Raw genomic sequence first — 18,762 nt, 5'->3', positions numbered from 1 at the left:
AAGGAGCATATTAAAATAACAGATGTGGAAAATAGGAGTATAAACTGACCATAGATACCAGTTGTAGTCCTACTGTATATGGCATATTGGATGGCCTAGGGGAAAGTTAGCCCATATTTGCAAGACTATCCTTGCCTTCAAGGTGAAACAAACCTACTCATGTTACCCTCTGGCCATGGGCTGGCCTGGTGTCAGATCTTACCCAGGGAAAGATGACATTCCAATATCGGCCTTTAATGTTTATTTTCAAGGTCAAATTAAAAGCGGATATCCACCGGGTAACTCCTGCAAAGAATCTAAGTATCTGGGGACCTTCTGGGTAACTCATTTGAAATATTTGAGTTTTTGGGAGACTTCCGGATGTCTACCCGAAAACTTTTGGATAACTTAATTAGGTATCTGCAAGGTATCCGCTAGCGGGTACTTTCGGATAACTCTGGAAAAGGTACCCGAAAGGTTTCTGATGACCACCGAATGGTCATCGGGTGGTCACCGGGAAACATTTCTTTTTGCTATGGGTTGTTGTTACTAAAAGTTTCTGCATTCCCAGGGTAGCACGTTTCTTCTAACATTAATGCATATGCAAATGAGCAAAACATAACATATCACGTAGAAGGTCACTTTGAGTCTTACTATCTATAAGCTGTTATGGCAGCGCGGAGGTGGTCACGTGCGTATTTTTAAAAGCGCATTTATATATATAAGTACATCATGTCATTTGGCATAGGAAAATGTATGATTCAAGTGAGAACTCTCTTTTTTTCATATTGCGACAGTGAATTCTGAATGTTAAAGTAATTCGAATGAGCTTATGTCTGCACGATATTGCTTGACAATAGAAAAAACCTTGAATCTCCCCCAATAATTTCCATGTTTATATATCTTCTTTATAAGAATTTTCTCGTTTTGCAATATTATCAAAATAAAACTTGACGGATGCAACTCAAAACGAGCTTGTTACTATAACATACTTCAATTACAACGGCGCTACACGGCTAGGAACGTCAACATTGACAAGGTTTTTGTTCTTTTCATATATGTGTGAAAAAAACTCGACGGAAGCATATTTTAATCATATTTGGAGCTGTCACTTTCCTCCCATGAAGAGTATGTAAAAAGAGACTTCATTCAGGTATATTATTAATTTTAATGCCTATAGTTATTTTTAAAATTCCAGACTGCTGGCAACCGAAGGCGCACCTGTTTTGCCATAGACTAGGGGCAGTAATTTTACAACTCATCGAATATTATTACTCACATATTTTTCTGTTTTTTCGAGAATAGAATACCGTGAAAGTTCTGCACTGCCTTATTAAATTTTGAAACTACGTAATGATTTTGCCCTAGGAAGCTGGTTTTGTTTTATCAAAATGTCGTTTCCACTAATAATTGTTGTTATTGCCCCTTTTTAAACAGGGACTTTTGTCGCATAACATGAAACGTCGTTGATATTACATGTTCAAGAATCATGGAGACTGTAACAAACAGAGGATTAAACTAACTTTGTTTCCATGTACAGATGTACTAGTAGTAAGTCACTTCAAACTTTTTCACGTTATTCGGAAATCATTTCATGGGAAAGAAAGAGAAAAATACCTAGTTTAAGCACTATTTAATTACCTCGTTACAAGGCCTAAGACCTAATTTAATTCTGCAGCTTAATAAAAGACGTACTATTGGCAATTGTAAAGACATGGTAGGAAATAGTTCACATCAAGATCAAAGTATGAAATATAGGAATCGTGTAAGTGGTTTAATTTGTATTTTTCATTTATTTGTTTTATTTTCCAAACTTAAGCCAGTGGGGAGTTTTTACGATATTCTGTTAACGAGAACTATATAAAAATAAAATGAAACTATTCAAGTAGTACAATTATTGCTGAGTAGCTAAGCTTAGCAGGTGCATTATATTCTTGAAATGTGGAATATTAAATAAGGTTAGGCATTGATATTAATACATACACGCGAAGTCTCCCTTTATGCACTTTTGAAGGGAGGAGAGATTCAGCTTTAAATGTGATTTAATTATTCTTCTGTTAAGGGTTTTTACATAATGCATGAGCAGAAAAGAAATACATAAACAGGCAAGCTGAATAATTTCGACAGATTTGAGAATTCTGCTATTCAAAATGCCCCGCATCTTGTTTTAAACAAAATGAGAGTAGTCCAAGCGGAGACACACAGTTATACTCACAGTATACTTGTATCATACCCGGGTATCATACTTGCCACACACAAAACAGATTTGTTGTGGTTTTGGAATCTCACTTATCACTTAACAATGAAGTGAAAACATTGCAGGCAAAATATATTTTGTCGGGAGGGTATTACTTATAATGTGTAAGTATGGTTAGTTATATTATTCAACATACATCATTCTAAAGCAATATCTCGGCCTCAAATCAAACAACTACCCCAATAATCAATGCGAATCGTTTGGGAGTGCGGATCAAGGTTGTTTAATGACAGTTGAAACATGCATGATTACGATACAATTAGATAATTCATTAAGATCAATATTCAGCGTTTGTCGTTCCTATTTTGAAGTTTGAATTTATTATACACGACGTGCATTTAAACATTCCTCGTTTTAGAAGACCATAATATTAATTTATTAAAACACATCCAGATATATTCACTCACACTTGTTCCTTAATTTTTCGAAATAGTGACACAGTGAAGTATTTGAACATCTATACAAGCAAAATAAATTTTAGTCGGAACATTTGTGCATGCCACGTCAAACTAGCTCAGTGATGTTACAATCAATCCAAGGACACATTGATAAAGTTAATTAGCCAGAATGAAATAGGTGTCAAGTGAATGACCTTTTGTGGAAAGTGGATTATTGACCTATAACAATATCAGCACAGCTTGTTTGCTCTACTCAATTAAACTGATTGTATTGACTGGACCTATTAAGCACACAAAATCCCATGTGTTATTTATCGGTGTTTGTATTTATGAATAACCCATACTTTTCCATCATTTCTTTTTCATCTATGTACATTACAATTGAATAACTAGATCATCATGATCATATAGCCACAGCTACATGTTACCCAGTTACATTCAGAAGATAAAACTGCAGCTTGATGCCCAATCCCCGGTCAGCCAAGGTTTTCAGAAAATATGAAACAATTAACGTAGATCTAATGATTTCTAAACATCAATATGGAATTGAGATCGTATTTTACTGAATTACTAATTTTAGTGAATGACAATTTTCTTGTCGTCGTTAGTTGTACATGTATCCAATTATTTTATATCGCAATGTTATCTTCTGAAGACTTACCTTCTTTATTTGAAATTAATAAAATAACTTGTGTTAATAAGCTAGAAATGTACCAAATATGTAATGTGTTAGCTTAGTCTTTTAACTTTAACGCAGAAAATGTAAGGCTACAAATTATACAGCATTGAGGTTTCCCAAGCTCAAGCTAGCTCAATAGTTGAATACGTTTATTATTATATAATTATTTAACAATCCGGTGGTAAGTGCCTGTAATTTCAAATCATATGGCATTTGTACTTCTTTACTGACGCATGCTAATACACGCTAAACTAAATTATTTGATATGAATACAGTGTTGTTGTCTCTAATGTATAAAAGCATTAAAATGTTACAAGAACGTGACTAGCATACGCCATTTCATCATGTACTTGTCACATAATTGCATTTCGCGAAGGGTCACTAATGTCTAACATGGATGGCTTATGGCTTGGTGTACGAGGAGACAGCTTTAAGCCCGTGATATCGGCTCTGTCGCGTTTTTTATTATTAATAAATGTCCATGTGAATTGAACGACGGGTACATAATTGATTTCGAAAAATCTATTACTTAATAACCACAACCTGCTTCAGCAATTCCGTTTAATTGAAAAATGTTATTATCAAGTGTTATGGAATTGCAAACATTTACATTTTGACTAGTTTTAAAAGTCAGCACCCGATGAATCATATTTTATAGCTAGAAACTAATTACAATGGGTCAAGATTGGAAAATGAGATAATTGAATTCGGAAACAAATTCATATTCTTAAACTCTTAATGCTTCGTGCTAAAAATGATTGCAACGATTGCTGTTACATATACGGTATGTTGAGTTTACTACAAGCTAATAGCTAAAATACCTCCTCCTTTAAATATTATGTGATGGAATGTGATTGATTATGCGAATCCTTCCTCATGTTCGACGTGGATATGTGATAATGCGTGTTGCAGTGGATGGAGAGTTTTATTGTATTATTGCTATATTTTCGTGAATGTTTATTACAGCATTGCATTTAACCCTAAAACTATGAAAGAGGGTAGGTGTTGTACCACTCCCTATGAATTTGTTTATCCGTCATAAAAAAAAACCTCACGCGTTTACCCCCAAACGACCTCAGCTAATTGTAGATCCATCCTTTACGCTCATTTTAGTGGTACAATTTTTACTCCAGCACCTTACCCGGCGCGGGGGTAGGACCGTCAAAGATAACCAAAGTTGGTGCAGCCCACCATTGGTTTCTACAGTAAAATCAATGATTTTTTTTCGCTCTTGTAAAACTATTCCAAGAGCTACTGACTTTTTACTTGTCAGTTAGGTTGAAATAGTCATTTCCTTTTATATTGAGGAGAACATTCGGTGAAAATCACAATTTTGTACATACAGACAGAATTTCCCAACTGCATGGGCGCCCTCACATTATGACGTCATAGCGACATTGTGTGGGGAATGTTTGTACTTATTTTGGTATCACTGGATAGCAGAGACGCATGGCTATACATTTGTACCAACTATAACGGTATATGACGTTTATAATTGAAAATAACCAGGGGGAGTTGCAACCCCCTTCGTAGTCCGTGTTATAAAATATGGCTCAGTAGTTATAGAGTTAAAGAAATGCAAGACAGGCTCTGCTGATCATGATTTTGAATTATCCCATACATAAAGTCATTTTCTACAGTTTAATGAATTAGCTTTTTAGGTGACAAATATAAAAAAATGGTGTTGAGATATTACAAAATACAAATTAATGTTGATAGTATTTTTACCACTTGATATGACGATATAAGAAACGATTTTAAAATATTCATTGTATAATATACATTGTTATTTACTTTATTTGTTTTTTGTTTTCTGTTCTTACTGTTTTGTTTTCTTTCATTCTCTCTTTTCTTTAATTTTGATTTAATTTATGACTTAATTTTATGGTAAAGTCAAATAATTAACATTGAGCAGTAAATGCAATACCAAATATCAGAAAACGTATTCCCTTTCATTGGAACTAAAACAACTTAACAGTAGTAATAAACTGCCGAGAATGGCCGCAAATATTCTTTTCAACACATGCTGATATCATTCATTTAAAAAATGGCGATATAAAACACATATACTTAATAATATGTTTTTTGAGCCACAGGGGCGCCCTCAATTTTTCCCGAATTTCTACCTTTTGCATAATGCCCAATCGTGTATTAAAATAGGCTAACCAGATAGATATCAAGAAACCAAAAGGACAAAAAGAACAAAAACAAACATTTCCAATAGCTTAGAAATAGAAACAGCACTGAGTATTATTTTTGATTTGAAGCATACTGTTTTTGATTTGGTAAATTCAACGCACGAATATCTAAACAATATTGCATAAAACATGCCAACCAACTCCAATGGCAAGTGTTTTGATACGACCCAAAACAAACACTGATGGAAAGTTTTAATTACGCCAATTGCACCTCGTCATTCTATAGTGCTACGCAATGTGGAGGGTACTCTCCCGAAGGTAAACTTAGTAAAGGTCAAGACTAGTCAAGAATGTCCTGGGTGTGCTTGCCAATAAGGACCAAGCTGAATACGTAAAAGATGAATACTAATATAAGACGTATTTTCTTTAAATCTACACTATTTTCTACCTTCTTATCGTTTACTTTATTTATATTTTGTTTTCCGTTCTTTCTTTTTGTGTTTCTTTCTTTTTGTGTTTCTTTCTTTCTTTCTTTCTTTCTTTCTTTCTTTCTTTCTTTCTTTCGTTCTTTCTTTCTGTCTTTCTTTCTGTCTTTCTTTCTTTTCTTTCTTTCTTTCTTTCAGTCTTTTCTTTCTTTCTTTCTTTCTTTCTTTCTTTCTTTCTTTCTTTCTAACTCTTTCTTTCTTTCTTTCTTTCTTTCTTTCTTTCTTTCGCTCTTTCGCTCTTTCTTTCTTTCTTTCTTTCGCTCTTTCTTTCTTTCTTTCTTTCTTTCTTTCTTTCTTTCTTTCTTTCTTTCAACCGCAACATCATTTGTATAATTATTTTCTCTTCACTATCGCGTGCTATTTGTTAACTTGATTCTGAATTAATACCAATCGATTTTCATTTTGTTTGTTTTACAAAGTGCCAATTACAGCAAGATGTTCACCTCTGAACTAGTTCCCATTATTTATTGTTGAAGATATACGTCATTAATGTTTATCACGTATTTTAATATCCTAATATATACTTTATGGTTTAGCAAGAACGTGTATTAAGTCTATTTGAATAAGAATAAATTCAATCACATCGTCAAATATCACAATCAGCTGCTTTAGTTAACATCCCACAAATACCAACCACGTGCATATTTGTAATTAACTTCTCTGAATATCTCATTTCCATTCATTATTAATATTCCATTCCTCAATAATGCATCCCCTGCAAAGGCCAATACAATATACATATTGTTTTTGTCTTTTGCTGGTTATATGTAGCGGCAACAGGTGTTACTCACTATACGTGGATCATTTCATCACTTAAAGGGGCATTTCGCGATAAACAGCCTCATCCCCCCCATTTTTTTAAAGTTGAGAAACCTCTAGCTACATAATGTTTATGTACAAACTTCTTGCAGATTAATTCGTTTATAGCAAGAATATCGTTTAGCAAGAATAAAGTTCTTATAATGTTCTGGTTAACCAGGTACAACGCAGTGGCATATGAAGCATTGTAATACACAAATCATGCACAACTACCAAACGCAAAATCGGAATCTGCCCGAAATTTTTGGAATAAGTTTTTTTGTAGATATCTACTGAAAAATATCATAAAGAGAGGACGATCACAAAATACTCCATTAATATCTTTTGTTTTTAAAAATATAATACGTTACAGGTTCAATACAATACCATGTATGTAAGCCTTCAATAAATATGATAGTTGTCCTTTAATAGTAAGCCTTTAATATAATTATTAAAAGAATACGTGACATGAGATTGCATGGTTACCGGTTACAAGTTAAGGAATAATTATAACACATATTACTACAAGCAACATATCGATTACGTTCATAATCTATAAGACTAATCCAATACCACATTAATTCATATAATATGTGAAACAAAGAAACATACAACATTGTAAGTTGGCAATTTTAGAATTCTAGACAGATACCTATGACTAATTTCCATTGAAAATTGCATTAATGATCGAGGTCGATCCGATCAGAATTTCGTACCCCAAATGGCATATGATTATAATAATTTAGTTTGAGATGAAATTAATTTCTTTTACATTTTTAGGGAAGACTTAGACAGTAGTTATCTGATAATGTCCAACGAATAATGCACGATGGTCACGAAAGAGTTATCGATAACTGATTACTGTATTAACGAGCTCACAAAATAGTTGCCCTATTAGCAAATATCACCTAAAGCCGATGCTGTGTATCATATGGTAATATATTTTCTGACTGAACAAGTTACTTTGGCTTAATTATTGACCCCTTGGGATCATTTTAAGATAAATAGAAGTTGGCAGCTCCCCAGATTAATCGTTAAGTTAAAAGAAGGATATTATGTCAGGTCTGATGAAAATAGGTCATCTTTAGTGCAATTACCTGGCAAAAATTGATTCGCTACGAACTGCTTCTCTCATACACGTAGAGGTATTATGTTCATATGTTGCTTAACGAGAAAGATTAATTTTTGTTTGTTTTATAGACTTCCAGTTGGACTATCCTCCTCAATACATGAGCAACCTACAAATTCCAACGTGTGTTACGCATAACATAATGTCTTAATAATAATAATAATAATAATAATAATAATAATAATAATAATAATAATAATAATAATAATAATAATAATAATAATAATACAACAACAACAACAACAACAACAACAACAACAACAACAACAACAACAACAACAACAACAACAATAATAATAATAATAATAATAATAATAATAATAATAATAATAATAATAATAATAAGCCACATTCGGCAGCGACAAACATTTCTACTTCAAGGCCCCCTCCCAAATTGCGTCGCTTACGACAAGACAGTCTTAATATTTTAGAACGCAACCTACTAATCTGAATCATTTGATCCTTATACTAATCTTAAACCCGGATACCAAACATTCAAGACCCGAGTCCTTAACCCTGATCCCAAGTCTACCTCTGACTACGGTTTTTCTAATATCGGTTGGACATTGCTTTTAGTCAAATTTAAATTAACCATAACGTTTCGACCCCTCCTTATACGCTTTCAAGGACCTCTCATTCATATTCGTTTTATACGTCTCTTGATGTAATTGACGGTGAAATGTTTTTCGTTTGGTTTTATATCTAGATCAAAGGAATGGATAATAAACAAATAAAGACTACATAACTATTATCAATACTCAATTGATGTGTGTTGTTTTATGTAATCAATAAGGACAATACATAAACTACAAAGTATTACAAGTTTGATATATGATAATTATGACATCTATGTCAATTAGCTTACCAATTGTATAACTATATCCATCGATAGTAAAAGTTGCACTTTTACATTTCCGTATTGCTTGCTTCTGTCCCGTTGACATAATTCCGGTTAAATATCTCGGTGGTAGTTGTAACAGCAATAGATTCCCTTTTGTTTATACACATGTATTAATTTTCCAAGAGTAGTAGAATCCCAGATTACCATCCATAACTGATTGCCGCTTGTATGGTCCAAAAAGGCGACGGGTCAGTGACGACAAAGATGATATGAATCCGGCTAGTATTTTCCTTTTATTCGCTATATCAATCCAGGCACTCATACACGTGCTCATGGCAAGAAAGTGCTTATGCCACTCTGACTCAAATGTACTCTGCTTTGATCACAAGTCTGATGTTTTTTGCGCAACCCGCTTAAAATGTTTCTTGCTCCAACACTACGATGTTTAATCAACACACATAATAAATCTTCTCACGCTGCAATAGTCTGACCTGTATGCGATGGTTGGTGTAAGAGACTGGCAAGCTTGGCACATACGGCATAATATCATTCCACCTTTAGCCTTGTCACCGTTACTGCATTCATCAGGTGTACGTGCGCAGATGGAAAAGATAGATCTATTTGATAGGAACGGTGTTCACTACATTTTATTTCGATTAATAATGGATAAGGATAGGATGCACGGGTGGTTTAAATATCCCTTGATTATTCCAAACATCAATATCATGGATTGACATTACATTTGGTAACGGGAATCTAATTGATGGTAATACAATTACACATATGGAAATTAGTCAGTAAGCTAGATTAAGTATCAAAATATATCATCAAAAGCACTGTATATGTCAATAAATAAAGCTTTTAGCACGCACAGACTCAATGTCTAATTACGTTTGTGTGATGATGTTTTACCATCCCTGTCGTGAAATAATGTATGAGATTATTATGATCATTATAATCTGTTTAAATCAAAAGTTAAATTATCTTATCATGTCAAATAATTATTCAGTTATAGAGTTCTGACCAAGCCATGTTGCCCTTAACTGACCTCAAAGATAGAGTGAACTCATTTCGCGTATCAAAGTCTCCTCTGCTTATTTTGTTTTGAGAGTCAAGTAAAATATAGAACGTTTTCAATATGCAAATAAAGCAAAGGCTTTTATTTAAAAGGTCACTTAATCAAATATTGTAATGCCTTAATTGACGTTGACATATACGATGAAGCTATACTTATTTATATTGCAACTCTAGTAAGACGTAGATTTGTTGGTCATCCTTTTAAATGTAACATGGTCAGCTTTCTCAGTAACATATTGCTATTTACCCTTCCAATTGATACACAAGGCATTAACACCTAGATCAGTTAAAGGGGCGTCTCGAGTCTTCTATATACCTCAATTAAAAGCAGGCGAAGAGGTTAAACAAATAGTCAATTCCCTGGATATCATTATCAATATTTTCTTCTTGTCTGTTCTTACAAAATGTAAGAGGTGAAACACAGTCATATGAGATATTTATGATGTCTGAACATTACTACGGGTTAATGATAAGCACTTCCAAATGGTGATAATTACAGGTGCGTGTGTTAGTGTAAATAAAACCAATGGTTTTCTTCTTGTCACTTTATAAACCTTTGCTGATCAAACACAATATTTCATCAATTCGAAATGTATTTTCATGCACAAAGCACATTAATGTATAGAGAAATGGTTGCTTATTTATACCCTAAAGGCACGTTCTGCATATTTTATTGCTCATTTCTTTTCTGGCTCTGTGTATGTTTAGACTAGTAGATGAAAAGCAATATACATGTATTATATGAACCCTGGAATGACATATATTGTCTTGGTTTCATTTAAAAATAAATGAATCGTTAAAAATATATAACCGTGTAGCTTTATATATTTCTGTTTAAGTAAATTTAAATTTCTTCTATAACCTAAAGGTTTATTTGCTCTAGCGCCGACAATATGCGGTAGGAAACTACATATATTTGACTGGAAGCGGTTCATTTCAGTTAAGGGGCCCGGGGACGTGGAAAGGCTTCATGTCTTGGCTCTACAACAAAATGATCCATTGGTTGTTTGAAGTAGAGGCAGTGACTGCATCTCATTTCACTACCTTTCGGCCAAGGTTGGAGTAGTTTCGTTTAAATCGATAACAAATAAGGAATATAAGAACACAATGCTTGATAAGTAAAAACAAAACAAAACAAATATGCTTGCATAAATAATGCGTGCTTCTAAATTTAGCATTGTTTTAATACGCTTAAAGCAATTACCCCACAAATACAAATGTGTAAATGAATTTTTAGTTTACATTTTATGCGGGTAGCTATTTGAAATGTGTTAACACCTTAATTATGTATCATGTCAGACTAAAACAACGTATACACAAAATGTCGTATAAGTTTTTTTGGAATAAGGTTTATTGGAGCAGAGAGTGTGTTTTCTTTTAACATGTTTATGATATTAATCAAAGCATTTTTAATAATCATTATGGAGAATTCACTACGAAATCTAATCACAAAAACGAGAATTCAATGTGCACATGTATGAAATTGGGTTTTAGATAGGAGTATTATGATATGATAAATTGCAAAACAAGAACAGGTGAATATGTACAGATATTAAACATTTAATGTTGTTCCAATTAACTAAATATAAATTAACTATACAACATCATGTTGATATTATTCCTATTTAATAGAGGAAATAATATATATACAATTTTGCACTACATAACAGAACTGAAACACAGTGTAAATTTTCAAAATAAGTACGACAGCTGAACTATTAAATTCGACAATAGCAGTTCAGGTGTTATCAACAGCTTTCTCAAGAGCACATAACATGTTGCAAACAACCCAGCCACGTAAAACATTCTATTACACGCATTACCTGTCGCCATATAGGGTGGCTAGTCATTGTTCAAAGTGACAAAATAAGAATTAAAAAGAAAGTAGCGAGTATGGTTAAAGGTAATCTAAAATATGCGCTTCTAGGTAAAGTTTGTATAAAATATGCGATTCAGATTGAAATATTGCAAAAGAATATGCGCTAGCCAATCCGTATTCTTAATCATGTGTCTAACAGAAAACAAGCAAAAAACACAGAAAACTAAAACAAGCTAACTAAAAGCATAAACATTGGAGGAAACATAGGATGAAAATCGGTGCATTGTAAAATTTGATATACGAGGTAACCTATAGTCGCTGTGGTTTATAGATTATAATTTAATTATCACTTAAAAATATGATAACCTTTGCATTCCCTTTGTTATGAAAATGGGTATCGTTATATTGCAGATTTAAAACGTTTTGCTGTCTATTTCTAAACAATTGAATCAAATTATAAAATAAAACAACATTGGCAGTGTTAAAGACGAGATAGATGATCGTGCTTTATAAGTGAATGAAACCTCGAGATGATAAAGAAAATAGTTGTAGTTACGTGAGCTAGAATAACCCATCTAGTTTTCCACAGCGTCATGCTTTAGGGGAACTGTGTAACAACACACGAGTGTCAAACTGAACTTATTACACAGGATGTCCGCGATTAAGCGCTTGCTATCCTACCAATAAATTTGGTTGTTTTCTGTTGCATCGGGTATATCATAAATGATGATTGGCGTAGATTTAGTCGCTTACCTAGTGCGACTGAAGTATATATTTGCCTTGAGTGAGGCTGATCACCCGAATATTAGAATCATGCCAACCACCTTGCAGCTAGTAGCATTAACACAAGTTGACGAATAGTGACTGGCAAGATATCATAATGACGTTGATCAGTCTTACTTATAGCTACAGTCGGCACCTATATATAACTAAATGTTCTTGAACAAGTCAAAACATGCCTACTACGCAGCATGTAATGACAAAGGTAACTTTCGACAAATTGATAGAGAGTCTTTAGTTATCTTTATCGGAAGAATATTATAGATAATATACCATCATCTGCACGCAAGAAATATGATGCGTGGGCTTGTGGTCGACAACTTACGGGGTACAAGTGTCAAGAATGCCTCCAAGTATATGAAAATGAGAATATCTTATACTGTGAACTGTAACTCATCTAAAGAGACATAAAGAACATCTGATTGTGCCTAAAAGAATCTGCATTTATTATCTTGGTGGAAAGAAAAATCCACCGTATGTAGCTTGTGCAGTAACTGGATGTTATTTTTAGAAAAAATTATAAGCACAATTAATCACCTTAAGGGTACTACACCCCTGCCCAATTTTGTGCCTATTTTTGCATTTTTCTCAAAAATTATAGTGCATTGGGGACAAGTAAGATATGTATATTATAGGGGCAATGACTACAACTACTGCACTGGAAATTTTTATTTCAGCACAGACAACAGTTGTGGAGTTACAGTCAAAAATGAGGGAAACCAATATTTGATCAATAAATCAATAACTACTTGCTTTGAGTTGCTGAATTTTCAGTACAGTAGTTGTAGTCCTTGCCCTATAATATACATATCTTACTTGTTACCAATGTGCTACAATTTTTGAGAAAAATGCAAAAATAGGCACAAAATTGGACAGGGGTGTAGTACCCCCTTAATAAAAGCCTTAATCACCATAATAAATAGTGCAAATCGTGGATCTTATCATATTAAGACTAGTTTGGTCTATTGGATTTTGCTTGATTAGTTTTCTGTCTTATTATTTTTCTGTCTTTTTGCATTTTACATATTTTCGTTTTTGTTTTGTATGTATTATTATTTTTCATCTGATGGTATGATAAAGAATTTTTGCTCCGACCATGCCGACGTTCAAAGAAATGTAAGTTTTCCAGCGCCAGAATAAACTCAAACAAACAAGGAAACAAACAAACAAGCGAAATTTAATACCCTTTGTATTCATTATGTAAAAAGCAGATTGAATTAAACTTTGGGCAGTCTAATTCTGTTACAGTATCTTATCAGGCGGCGAATCTTCAACGCAGGTCATATGTCATTGCTTCAGACAAGATGATACAATTTGATGTAAGCCTGTCACCACGACTTTGCTCTTACATTTATAAATAGATCAAATTTAGTATTCTCCAAAAGAGTTTTTTAATTTTATTTTGTTGGGTGTTGTTTAAAATTATCAAACCAAATGTTGGCATGATAAACATGGAAGAGTGGTTTTATGTGTTTGAATATTTGAGATTGATCTGTGGTCCTCTACACGTTATAAACTCTGCGGCCTGTAGGCAATATCTTATCTACGCACAAAGTTATATCGAATCGACCCGACATCAATAGATATTTTTCTTGGCTACATCTACGCTATAGTCAAATGCTTGGGGTTATAAAATGAAGACATATAGTCGAAATTACTTGCAGCAACATTTTTGTTGTGGAAAAGATGCGAGATATTTAATTGCCTTTGAAAATATAAAACAGGCTTAATATGAAATGATGTTAATTATGAAATATGTTCAAATCTAAATGTTCAAATCTTGCAAAATGGTATGACGAAGGGTGAAAACTGTCAACATTTTTCCCCTCAGGTCAGTTGTTTACCCTAGCCTATCGAAGATGATTTATGAGCTAAAATGTTTATTATGAGCAGTATAAAGGTATAAACTAAAGGCAAGTGGTACCGGCAATATTCTAAACCCATTTCTGATATTCCTAAATATGAGCAGTATGTGGTATTAAATAGCGTCCTACGAACTGTATAACGCTTGTTTTCATCGGGCATAATAAACTTAATGCCCTAATGACTTAAACTAGTCGTAGATCCATACATTGCGTTCATAGCGGCACACAATATAAGCCACCACTTTGACAGGGCGTAACGATGGACGACATAAATCGAGCATACGGTGATGGAGAAGCTCACCATTATGTTACTACAGTAAAACTTTTGTGGGATTTTGTGGGATATCTCAATTTTGCGACGGCGCGCTCACATTATGACGCCATAGGTACGCGGAAATGCTTGTACTTATTTTGATTTCAGGGAAGACCCATAGCTATATTGGTGCCAAATATAACCATATATGACGTGTAATATAGAAAACCAGAGGGAGTTACAATAACGCCCCCTTCGTAGTTAGTGTTACAAAATTTACTTCAGTAGGACGAGGGTTATATTTTCATTTTACATGCATAAAACCTCCAAAGACCATCCTAAGAGCACTAAAATGCTTTCACACCTGTGCTTAGATTGTCCTCATCAATACGTATAAAACAAAATCCATTTCAACTCGGGATTTGCGTCCGGGCTTAGTGTAACTCACACTCAATGAAATTCCATGTTGTATAATTTTACAAAGACATACTAGTGTATTTCTATAATAAAGAAACATATTTTTGTGGTTTACTTGTTAATGGAAAATTATTCAAAAGCACGCACTTAAAAACATTTCATGTTAATCGGAAAATTAAGATCAGAAAGTTACGAAACATGTATTTATGACACTTATTAGACAGATCGACGACCTAAGGGCATCAAGGGCATCAAATCAGGGTAACCTGGCGGTTGATATTCATGTTCATGCAAAGTGCATGTCAGCAGAGCCCTATCCAATATTTTGTCGATCTTTTGAAGCCATTAATATCCTTTTACGACTGACCTTCAGTGTTATGAATGATATTTTATGTATGTTTTGAAATGTGTATTAATTTGTGTTTTTTAATACATGTACAAGGGTATTTTGGTCTGAGCCAATCAATACTGTGTGCTAATGTGTGCTTTTGGAATTAAATAAGTTTGTCCCATAGCAATTTTTGATGTCTACAGTTCTAATATGTAACCTTTTAATGTTTTAATACATGTATGCATGCACAATTTGTAATTATAGATGTAATTTGGCCGATTGGCCATGATAATTTTTGTGAAATAATTAAACTTTAGAGGAAGCCATATGTATTAGTTTAAAAAAAAGAGAATCTCGCGATTTTGCTAAATAAACTGACCTCAAAAAGAAACTTTTCACAAGGTCATATCTTAAAATCCTCTCCATAAAAATGAACAAAAGTTGCACACAGGATTACTTCAATGCTCTACTGTAAACACTGGTCAGTAACCAAACAGTTGTCCAACTGACACAACAGCAAAATGCACTCACATGGAACACCTTCCTGGACCAAATTCACAGCCCAACAGATTTCTATTGATGGGTTCCAATTATTCGCCTGTACATGAACAAAAATTACACACAGGATTACTTCAATACTCTACTCTAAACACGTGTCAGTAACCAAGCAGTTTTCCAACTGACACAACAGTAAAATACACTGACACGGAACAGCTTCCGGGACCACATTCACAGGCGAATAATTGGAACCCAGCAATAGAAATCTGTTGGGCTGTGAAGGTGTTCCATGTCAGTGCATTTTGCTGTTGTGGCAGTTAGACAACTGTTTGGTTACTGACCAGTGTTTAGAGTAGAGTATTGAAGTAATCCTGTGTGCAATTTTTGTTCATTTTTATGGAGAGGATTTTAAGATATGATCTTGTAAAAAATTATAAGTTTCTTTTTGAGGCCAGTTTATGTTAGCCAAACTAATACTTAATCAAAATGCTTTGGATTGTCTAATCACAGCGTAATCTGTCATCGAGAGTGTCTGTTGTCCACACCCACCGAAATATATACTTCAAAGTAGTTATGAATATACCATATTAGTAGGATCGAAAACAATAGGCTGTCATCGAAAATGTCTGTTGTACACACCCAAAATATGTATGCTTTAAAGTAGCTATGAATACACTGTATTAATAGAATCGAAAACAATAGACTTTAAGAGATTATCACCTGATTCACCTGATGGGAAAATGTGTTATTCTGTTTCGGTTTTACACTGATCATACTAAGCAACTGTTGAAGTATTAAAGTCCTGCGTTTTTGCGGTTTTTTGGAAATATATTTGTGTTTATTTGTCTTTGTTTGTCTATTATAGAATAATAAACATAATAATATTCTTCATGGCAGCTCATATTGGTAATGATGAATAAATGATGAAAATCGGTTTTACAGAATCTTGAGTCCTACTTAACTTTCACAAGGACAGATGATGACAGTAAATGGAATTTTCAGCCATGAACACATTATCGGCCTTCGGGTCTATCCTACTTGAGATCAAGATGGATTACTTTGCACGGCCGTATATATTCAAGAAATACTATTACCGTTGGAAAATACAAAACATGTCCTTTACTTTTTTTGTCTTACTTGTAATGTGGTTTTTTTATTCTAATAACTTGATATGTTTATCAACAAGATGTCGGTTTGTAATTTTCTTGTGTGTGTAAAAAATAATTTCGTATCATCATAAATTCCCATGAGACCATTTTATTTTTAACAACAATAATAATAATTGCTCGAGAAAGCTTTTAGTTGGTCAATTTGAAGACAAGATGTGTTGCTGTAAATTTCAATGAGGTTTGGAATCCCAAAGGCTTGTTAGATGGCTCCAATTAAACAATTAGTAGTCTCCGCTGCTGTGCTGTGATGTGGTCCATTTTAAATATCGTCAAATAATTCAAGTAGCCTACGGCTAAATGGGCTAATTCTTAATGCGTCGTACATTGTGTTTTTCAGTTATACTGGATGTCGTGAATTTTCATTTGCATTGCTTTGTTTTACTTGTTTGATTTTTTTCATAATTTGTGTGCTTTATCTGTTCTTGTGTGGTTTATTGAAGCTGCTTAACTTATTGAATATAGAACAAACATGATAGAAACTAAATAATACTATACAGATATTCCAATCTTATTATAACATTTGTCATTCCACATTGAGTGTTACACTTGTTTTTATAGCGAGCGTAAGAACCCGGAAACGTCAACAAAAGTGTTACTGGACGTACATCAATGCTTTTGGCGGGAAAAACACTATGAATTTCTTATGAATGAGGCCATATGAAAAATCATTAGCCACGTCTTGAATTGAACATGAACATAGCTGAATTTCCTTTGGCAATCATCGATGTTGAACGAGAGGCGTGACCTTAAAGTTGTCATCGACACGCGTGGTTTATTAATCATGTTGGAACAAGATGCCCGACAATATTTACGTCAATTGATATTTAAAGGAGGTTGGTCCGGTTGAATCATATACAACACCTTAGTTGAATGACCTTGAACTGCACGGCCGACAGAAGTAATCAAACTTTCCAACTTACTTTACTATTTTGCTGCCCAGTCTGACCTATTATACAGCACATGGTGCACAGCGTCACCATCCCTATATCTTCTATATTCAACAATTTATTGAATAATCAATTTTGCCCGGATAATTTGAAGGTACTCATACTGCTGAATTAATTACATCGCTGAGCTATAGCGATTAGTTTTAGCGGGCTTTTTAGCCAATGCGATACCAAATACCAATACCAAACGCTAACTGCGCCCGGAGTTATTTTGTGACCTTCGGAAGCTGGCGGAGCATTTATAGACCGGTTCGTTTCACTGCATATACAAAATAATTATTTACCTGCTGTAGACGATGTGTGGTGCCTGATAGATATTCAGCATGGCCAGTTAAAGCCACAACTTTCACTTTCACTTTCATGTGAAAATGAGAGTGTCAACCGACCAGTATACGGGTTACAGTCCTACTAATTTATGTCATATTGGATGGCCCAGGGAAAAGTTTGCAAGACTATCCACGCTGTCAGCGTAAAATAAACCTACTCAAATTACTGTCTGGTCCAGGAGCGTAGCCAGACTATAGGTTTTTTTTTACCACGAATAGGCCTGGGCATTGCATGGAAATACGACGAAGAACTATTTGTTTGTGTGGCATCTGAAAGACTGCTTTAAAATCATTGAAATTTACCAAAAATGTTTGGGTTTTGATGCTTAAAATGGTATATTTTCTCTCATTAAATGGCATTTTGTTATAATATTACCAAACTTCATCAGAACGGCATCCGTTTTTAGTAAATATTCGCCCTACCTAATTCAATGTAACCTTCAGCTTCGAGGGCGCACTCCGTTTGGGTATTTACGGTTCAGTGCGTTAAAACAAGAAAAATCTAAGTTCAATAATAATAATAATAATAATAATAATAATAATAATCATAAATGCGTCAATAAATAAGAAGATAAA

At 33.8% G+C, this 18,762-nt stretch overlaps 1 protein-coding gene across 4 annotated transcripts in view; it reads right to left on the bottom strand.

Annotated features, from left to right (window-relative positions):
- Positions 1-18,762, bottom strand: part of LOC140155734 (dual specificity calcium/calmodulin-dependent 3',5'-cyclic nucleotide phosphodiesterase 1A-like) — a 399,762-nt gene that overhangs the window by 263,825 nt on the left and 117,175 nt on the right. For 2 of the 4 annotated variants that reach the window (XM_072178674.1, XM_072178676.1), the window contains exon 1: positions 8,729-9,222. The exons of the other annotated variants lie outside the window; for them this stretch is intronic. In XM_072178674.1, coding sequence (XP_072034775.1) covers positions 8,729-8,807 — 79 coding nt within the window. In that variant the 5' untranslated portion in view covers positions 8,808-9,222. Of the gene's footprint in view, positions 1-8,728; positions 9,223-18,762 lie in introns of those variants that run through there. 4 annotated transcript variants of the gene reach the window in all.

This window comes from Amphiura filiformis, chromosome 6 (genome assembly GCF_039555335.1).
Source record: "Amphiura filiformis chromosome 6, Afil_fr2py, whole genome shotgun sequence".
Classification (NCBI taxonomy): domain Eukaryota; kingdom Metazoa; phylum Echinodermata; class Ophiuroidea; order Amphilepidida; family Amphiuridae; genus Amphiura; species Amphiura filiformis.
The sequence above is the reverse complement of the archived record's forward strand: the minus strand, read 5'-3'. Positions and strand labels throughout refer to the sequence as shown.